Source organism: Anas acuta, chromosome 17 (genome assembly GCF_963932015.1).
Source record: "Anas acuta chromosome 17, bAnaAcu1.1, whole genome shotgun sequence".
Lineage (NCBI taxonomy): Eukaryota > Metazoa > Chordata > Aves > Anseriformes > Anatidae > Anas > Anas acuta.
In genome coordinates, this window is record NC_088995.1 from 8,598,798 (window position 1) to 8,607,576 (window position 8,779).

An 8,779-nucleotide genomic window follows, 5' to 3' on the forward strand; every position below is an offset into this window, starting at 1 on the left:
GTGCCAAAATTGAAAAATAACATGTCTTGGTTGAAGCATTGGAAGCATGGAAAGAAGCATTAACAGTTGATATTTAAGGCTCTCGATGGCTTATTTTTGCCGTTTACTGCCTTCTCAGAACTGGAAATGAAGAGTCAGTGGTTGGGACTGCTCTTGAGTCTATTCCAGAAATACTTTCACAATGTCACCTACTGCCAGAAGTACTGACAGCCTCAGCTCTAATCCAGGGTTTGGGAATCAGTACAGCAATCAGTTTCACTGATTGCAAGACAGTCAAATTTGTCTAATGTGGTGCGGGGTCCAGCAAGCAAGACCAGGCAGTGATCACTGGTTTGCACATCTTGGGTCTTTTCCTCGGCACTTGCAATCAGGCTTTTGCTGTCTGTAACCTCAAGCCTGGTGACAGTCTGAATCCAATGCTAGTATCAGAAACAGTCCCTGCTTTGAGTAACACCAAGTAAGAAGGGAAGGGGAAGTCTTCAAGACTTGGTTTCCAGAGGGTGGATTCTGTGCTGTGCCGTGCTGTGCTGCCTGCAGAAGGTACAGCTGAAGGACAGTAGGAGTGGGATGCACTGCTGGTCATGCTGCTACGTGGCACCGAAGTTACCTTTCCTCCAATGTGAGCTGATCTCCCTGCTTTTTAGAGGAAACCATCTGGTAGGGATGGATCCAGCTATTCCCAGCATAAGAGCCCTGCCTGCGTAACCCCAATGCTGACTATGGGCTGAGCCTCCTACCGAGAGACAGGCTGATCTCTGCTCAGGGGAGAAGTCTGGTTGCAGCCCTCGCTTTCCATTGGCATGTGCAGTCACAAAGACTTTTCCAAGGTGAGCTTTGGCATGGAGTGGGTGGGAGTAGACATGCCTGTCCCCAGTGAAAAAGCCAACCCTACCTGAGAGGAAGATGGATAAAACTCAGAGAGCAAGCACAGCTCAGACGATTCTGCCACGGCTTCCCTGCAGTCTGCAAAGTTCCTGGCACGAGCTGCAGGGCGCTGCTGCAAACCTGTAAGCACAGGTGTGTGCTGCTGTGGTGTTGGGAAGGGTCAGCAACTGGTAGGAGATGGATTGTGGACATTTCCAGTAGCAAGTTTTGTAACTTGGAGGCGTTACCAGATGCTGTTCCACTGCACCTGCTAAAGGAAGGGTGATGCTGACTGATACCACGGAAAGGCTGCAGGGAAAATACACTCTAGGAAGTCTTCTGAAAGCTTAACGGGAAAACTTATTTAGTAGTTTACCTCTATTTTTTTATGGATGCTCTTTTCTTTTTTGTGTGTTGTCTTTAAAAGCTTTTAAAAGCTTTTTAATAGTAATCTTCTGCCACAGTAAAAAGCCTGCCAAGGTCTGTAAAATTAAACCTCAAATCTCGTTTTAATGGTTTAATATATTATAGTACAGAATCATATTAATGCTTTTGCTTTCTCAGCCCACTTATTTCATTAACTAATACAACAGAGACATAGACACATGGTTTTATTTTCTTTATGTCCTAACTCATTTGTGAGCCAGCCTGAGTTAGGATGTGGGAACATCCTTTACTGTGTGGAGCAGGGGCTGGAGAATTAGTTGCTATGTGGTATGCTTCTCTGCCTAAATTGTAATATTTGTAGTTCAGGGAGATTGAAGACAGATGTGGGTATGTCCGCTGAAGAGATAATTAAGGAAACTTTGTCCTTAGTTTGTAACTGTAAGTTAGAAACCATGGTTTCTGTAGCTTTTTTAGCAGCATCGTTTTCTGGGGGCGAAAAAAAGTTGCATCAGAATTATAGATATTTGTATCTTGCATTAAAAAAATACTTTCTCTGATTGTAAGAGTCTGTATTCTTAATTTAGGGGAAAAAATGAAACAATAATACAATTTTTAAATTACTATTACACTGGTTAAAAAACATCCTAGAAAAGTCATAGGTTGGAAGAGCCCTTCGACTGATGTACAGAACCCTGTTGAGCAGTCCTGAATGTTTCTAGGGAGGGAGATTTCTCCATTCTCTGGGCACCCTATTCTGAAATTTAATTGTTTTATGGTGAACGCCTTTTTCTTACAGCCAGAGAGAATTTCCTTGGAAGCAAACTGTGCCTATCGCCTCTTGTCCTGTCACCATGCAGCCATGGGAAGATGGTAGCTCCATCTTCTCTATAATGCCTTGGAAGACTGATCACTTCTCTTCTTCATGCTGAATAAACCTGCTTCCTTCAGCCTTTCTTCATTGGTCAGGTTCCTCAACCTTGTAATCATCTTGGTAACCCTCTGCTGGACATTCTTTAATTTCTCAATGACTGTTTTGAGCTGGGGGGACAAAACTCTGTCCAGCACTCCAGGTATACCCTGACAAGGGCCCAGTAGAGTGTAATAATCCCATCCCTCAGCCTTAATGATGCAAAAACAAAGTTTGCCTTCATTGCTGCGCACTGCTGACTCATCTTCAAATTCAGTTCATTTACAGTTAAACCGCTATCATATTTCAGCCTAAGTTGATGGACCACATTGTTCCTATTACATTTTTAACCTTATTTCAGGAAGAAATTTCTTACATTTTTTTTTGTTCTTTGTGAGCACAAGGGAATTTTATTTCATTTATTTCATTTATGTTGACTTCTGCTACTGTGCTCTTTGCGTCTTAACAGGATCTTGAGTCATGCTTGAAATGTTTTTGGTTGTGGGTCCACCAGTGTGTTCCTTTGCCATTGGTTGTTCTCCCACTTGGTCAGAGCTGTAGGGTGGGCTATAGCATTTGGTCTGTTTGATTACTTGAAATGTTATATTCTTGCTTGTACTTTGTCTCTAGAAAAAAAATCACTCTTCTAACCCAATTTGCAATTCCTGGTTGGCACGTCTTCCACAGATCTTATCACAACAGGTTGTTGCTTAACTCTGTTAGAAATGCTTTTTGTGAAAAATCTCTCCGTAATACTAGAAGTGATTTCACTCCCACGCTAAGTGTTAAAAGTTAATGGACAATGACGGATAAAACTCCTCCTGGTTCGCCTCTCCCCAGCAAGGCTTATTCCTCATTTGACAATTTATCTGAAAGTATGTCCTTCGATTGCTTTAATATTTTGTGGTCTGAAATGGCTTGAAGAAAAAATCCGGACTAGATTCCAGCAGAATTCTCTTAATAGGGCCAATTACTTAATAAAAGCAGTAACAAAGAAGAAATTATGTCAGAGATCTTAGGCTGATGTTCTGTTTACCGTCAAGTCTTTGAGAAATAAGAGCTTAATGCAAGATTGATTTCATTATACTGACCAAGCTTTTTCAAAAAACCACAAGTAGTTAAAAGCATTTGGGAAATAAAATTATGCTGTATTTAAAAGTGCCATTTATGTGCTTAAAGCTCTATGTAAAAGATTAAACTTTAAGTTTGTCCAGTTTCTAGATTTGTGCCTGACCAATATAACAATTTTTCAGTCTAAGAGGTAATAATCATTCCTAATGCTTGGAGCAATTGGAAACAGAAACCAGTCCCTTTTAATTGTTTCCTTCCGTTGTATTTAATTCAGCTTCTCTGGATACATTAACATTCTTGGATGATGGATTTGTTTTCTGCTTGTTGTCTTAATAATAAAAGCTGGACCCTACAGGAAGATTTAGGAAAATGGGGTTTTCCAAGTTCCTCTTGAGTACCAACCAAACTTGCATGTGAACTTTTTAAAATAGTCTCTTTTTTTCCATTGTTTATTTTCAGAATTTCACATTCTGTGGATGTTAACAGTATTGAAGTGATATTTTGCTTATACAGCTATAATGTTTAAGGAAAAAAATTTCTTAGTTTCATTTGCTATTTTCAGCACTTTGTCCCGTTTTCACTCGTGGGGGTAAGTGAGTAAACTTACAGAGCTCTTTAAAAAAAAAAAAAAAAAGTCTTGAGTTTGGAGCTCAGCTCTCCTCCTGTTTGTTTGTTTTGTTTTTTTTTTTAATTGTGTGAGGAGTTCTGTCTTCAGCACCATTGTTCTATAGTTCTATTCTGTACTGTCTGCAGACTATTTTGATACCTGGCAATTTCTTTCTTCTTATAGTCTGAGCAGTAATCTTTCTTCTTCATCCACAGGGTTAAACCTCAGGTGTAGGTTCTGTTCTCATACACATCATGGAGGCATCATATTTTCTGATTTTGACGAATGCATTCTTGCTTGTTGATGCCCATCCTGAATCTTGCTGCAGAGATCGCTGTTCTAGCTCGCTGCTTTAACAGCACTGTATTTTTTGCTTTTTCGTTCTCTGTACTCCTGAATTTCCAATCTTAGTGATAATTTTTGCTTTGAAGGCTGTGTATTCTTCCATCTCTCAGTACTGGGATCTCCTCTGCTTCAGTGATGCTGGTGTTCCAGGTCAAACTCTTGCATTTTCAAATAAATATTGCTGTGCCTCTGAAATGTGTGGAGTAGCCTGGGAGAGTTTCTCCCTGTAGCCAGCCACAAAACCTTCTTCTTCAGAATCCTCATTGCAATGCTCCTTGGCTGTGCTGTATAAGCTGTAAACAACATCAGGTGATGAGCTGTAGCTACTATTTATCATGCAAGTAGTTGCTCAGTTATCTTTGTGCATAGCCAATCAATCTAAAATAAACAAAGTAATAGTAAGCTTTGAGAGGCAAGGTACTATCAAACTTTATTTTGATTATACAGTGACAGGCTTTATGAATTCCCAATCTACAGTACATATAGTGTGTTCTGCCGCAGTAGCAATTCATTAGGTACTCATTGAATCTAAGCAGCATTAAGTCACAAAACTGGAAACTGGTATATTGGAAACTGAAAATCAGATTCAGCAATGCTTCAGCATCCCTCCTTATATTTTTCCCTTTTCCCCCAGTCTCGTGCCGTGCCTTGCATTTGTTTGCCTAATTTAAGTAACATCAAAAAAAGTTTTAAACATGCATTGATTTAAATCCAATTTCCTGTCTCTTGAGGAGAAAAGAGGGAGAGCTTCTTTTTTTTTTTTTTTTTTTTCTCCTTTATTATTATTATTATTTTCCCATCCCTGTGGCTTGAGGAAGCTGTGTGAAGAACACGTTCCCACAGACTGGGGGTCTCCAACAATGACATTTCCGTTCGCAAGCAGGCGGCTGGGCGGCAGGCAGGGCTCAGACCACTGCCCTGGGCATTGTGAGTGCGAGCACGTACATGTACGTCACCGTCGTCTGAACCTGCCTTTTGCAGACTTTGTATTAAAAGTGCTAAAGCTGAGCAGGAAATGGAGATTTCCCTCACATTCTTCTAGAAATTGCATTTAGTTTTGTTTTTTCCCTCTGTTGGGGGGGGGGGGGGTTGCAGTTGTCTTCCATTTGTAATCCAGATCATCGGTTTCACAAGAAATGTGACTGCTTTAGTCGTCAGCATGTTTGCTGCCTCTAAAATGGATCCCGTGTGGGTCCTTCTGCTAGAGGGATGGAAAGTTTGGTGTCCTGTCAAAGGCCGCGATGCCTGCTAAGTTTGTGTCAGCTGAAAAGGTGACTTGTACAGTCATTTCTGTGATTCTGTGATGGGAGGTTATAAATAATTCCTGTTGTATTAAAGCTTTAAAAACTAGGTAGGGGAGCTGGTTAGCTTCTGCTAAAACCCAGATAAGAGAGTTAGGTATTAAAGCATAGTCACTTTTCTTCAAAGAGGTCTTAAAAAAAAAAAAGGGGGGGGGGGGGGGCAAAAGACTGAGTTGTTGTCACTGGTTGTTTCTTAATTAAAGTTTAAACTGACTGCTACCCACTTAGCCTCTGTAGCATTGTTTGACTGCCAACAGCCAAGTGTACAGTAATTTAAAAGGTCACTGAGGCATCTTGTTCATAACTCGTTTGGACGAGGCTGCCTCTTTTTACAGTAACCTTGTATGCAGTCTCAGGAGGTTGATTTACCAGTACCACTGAGTTTCCTACTGGAACCAAAGGATCAGGAGTGCAAGACTGCATGTTTCATTTTTGGTTTCAATCCCCTAAACTTGATTCCTTACTGCTGTTGCTGTTAAATCTGTTGAAGATCTTTATTTTCAATGACAACTTATTTTCTGTTTGCAATGTTGTCCACGTAAGTTTCTGTATAGAAATGGTTTGTTTAGAAAAGAAAATACTTTTCCACAAATTTTACCTGGTTATTAATGCAGCTGAAGCACAGAAGTAAAACCTTGTCTTAACAGAAGTACTAGCATGTGATTCATTTCAGGGATTTTAGAAAGAGTCCTGGCACGTGTCTGTTACACGTCTGCTTTTATATCTTGCAGCGTACGATTATACCAAATCTATTCTTTTAAAACTTTTTCTGGCATATCTTTGTACATCTTTTAACAGTGTTTGCACATTTTTGATGTTTAATGTTACCTAGTTTGTGTAAGTAATATATAAGTTAACTGACATTTTTACCATGACTTTTTTATTCGCCATAGTAGTGTGTTTCGGGTTATTACCACAGAACTTTGATGTCAGGCTGCTTGCTTTGTGTGCTGACTTCTTCAAAGGATTAATTAAAAAAATAATAAGTGTTGGTAGAACTGACATTTGTTAGATTATGATTTTAATTTTATTTTGTTTGTATTTTTCCCTTCAAGAATATCGACATAACGAACTTCAGCAGCAGCTGGAATGATGGCTTGGCTTTCTGTGCCGTCCTCCACACATATCTCCCAGCCCATATTCCCTATCAAGAACTAAACAGCCAGGACAAGGTATTAAAAAGTTCCATTCCTGGGACTGAGGCTAAATAATTACTATGGGCTAATAAAAATGAAACAAGTTCAATTTCTAAAAATAAATAAATAAATAATACAAAAGCAGTCTTACTAAGAGTCATTTGAAACACTTCAGACTACCTTACTGCTATTTTCCTTATAACCTTTTAATATTATAAGATCTTTGAAAAAAGGAAGATTATAAGTTTAAGTCTGAGTTTGTTGTGGTTTTTTTTTTTTTTTTTTTTTTTTTTTACCTTAACACTTGGGAAATGTTTTCAGTTAAGGTTTTAGCAGCAAGGAGCACTTAAACTTAAAGTTTTGAAATCCATCAAACTTTTATCTTTCAATATTTCTTCTATCTCTTTAAATATCACAAGGATGTTCTTTTATCTGACTTCATCATAATGCTAAGTAAAAGTGCTTTTAAGTTGTATGCAAACTGAAGATAAACTTGAAGATGTTAAGACTGTAGAGTACTCTGTGTGTATCCTAGTGTGCTGTTATGGATACCTACTGGTATGCAATCTGGAGATGTATTATTGGTAATTCCAAAAACATACAGCAGTATTTCATGAATGTTGCAGAGATTTTTATATTTATTATTTTTTCAAGAGTAAACCACTTAATTAGCATTTAAAAAGTCAGTATTCTTCATCATGTGTTTTTTTTTTTCAGCATTATTTTATGAATAAGGAATCAATAAATTTAAAAGATCTCTTAAGATTTTAGATGTTATTAGGACATGTTCATTCCTATGGCTCTTTTTAAACCAACAATGTCAAATTATAGACTCCATTTGAAGTAAAAGTAGCAGCTTTACTATAAACATTCTTAACAACACTTTATTATGTTTGAAGTAGTATTTCCTTAGATTCTAATATGTTTTTTTATCTCATGCAGAGAAGAAATTTCACTTTGGCTTTTCAGGCAGCTGAAAGTGTTGGCATCAAATCTACTCTGGTAAGTTTTAAATACATACTGAATGAATTATGTCCCATTTGTAAAAATCAACTGATTCTATTTTGTGCTTTTGAAAGATTTTGATGCTTAATATTTAAAAATAATAGCAGATGAGCTCAGCTAGATGTTGTAGTCCCTGTATCAGACTTGACTGAAAAAAATGATACGCTCATACATAATTGACTTTGTTTAATCTCTGTCAGTCTAATATAAACCCAGTGTGGTCAACAACTGAATACTGTTTTTTGCACTAAAACAGTGACTGAGATAAAGATCTGCACTCAAGCTGCTGCAGCAAAAGCAACAGCATAATAGCCAATGACAGATGGGGAATGGCATGAAGCTGCATTAGGGGAGGTTCGGGTTGGATGTTAGGAAAAGGCTTTTAATTGTGAGGATGGCTGGGCACTGGAACAGGCTCCTCAGGAACATGGTGACAGCACCAAGCCTGCTTGGGCTGAAGTGTTTGGACAGTGCTCTCAGACAAGTTTTTAGATAGTCCTGTGTGGAGCCAAGAGTTGGACTCCATGGTCCTTGCAGGTCCCTTTTGATTCAGGATATCCAATGGTTCTGTGAGATAAACTCTCATATATATTATAAATATATAAAAGGAAGATTTAAAAAAATCTCATCTTTCAATATGAAATAAGAAACCATAATAAAGGCAATGTACTTTTTGAGATTAATTGGAAAAATAGTTAAGTGATACTGTCTTCAAGAATAAGTTAATTCTCTCCCATATCTGACCTGATTTCTAATCATTTGCCTCTGTTGGATTCCAGAATTATAAATCAAGCTATGTAAGTTGTTTTTTTGCTCAGTGTAATGTATAGTTAAAACCTTGACACTTATGTTTAGATTTAATTTGTTGGGATTGTAAGTTATTGATTTTTTTTTTAATTATTGTTTATTATAAGATTTTTTGCACAAATGTCAGCGTAAAGGAGTTAAGTTTTTTATATGATAGTATTTACTGGAAGACTCCTGAAGGTAGTGAATTGAAAGTATCCAAACCCTTTGTGATTAATTGCAGAAATTCTGATCCTGGGTACAATTGCCAGGATCAGAACGATACTCAAGTGATACTTTTGTAACCTAGATTGTAACAAAGCTGCCATAGTTAGCAACTAAGAATAGAACAAAGTCAGACATTTTTAAA

The 8,779-nt window shown here is 38.0% G+C and overlaps 1 protein-coding gene across 4 annotated transcripts in view; it reads left to right on the top strand.

The window, feature by feature from the left end:
• SPECC1L (sperm antigen with calponin homology and coiled-coil domains 1 like) overlaps positions 1-8,779 on the top strand; it is a 70,065-nt gene that overhangs the window by 52,075 nt on the left and 9,211 nt on the right. For all 4 annotated transcript variants that reach the window (XM_068701315.1, XM_068701314.1, XM_068701313.1 and 1 more), the window contains 2 exons: positions 6,538-6,654; positions 7,561-7,620. In XM_068701315.1, coding sequence (XP_068557416.1) covers positions 6,538-6,654; positions 7,561-7,620 — 177 coding nt within the window. The remainder of the gene's footprint in view (positions 1-6,537; positions 6,655-7,560; positions 7,621-8,779) is intronic.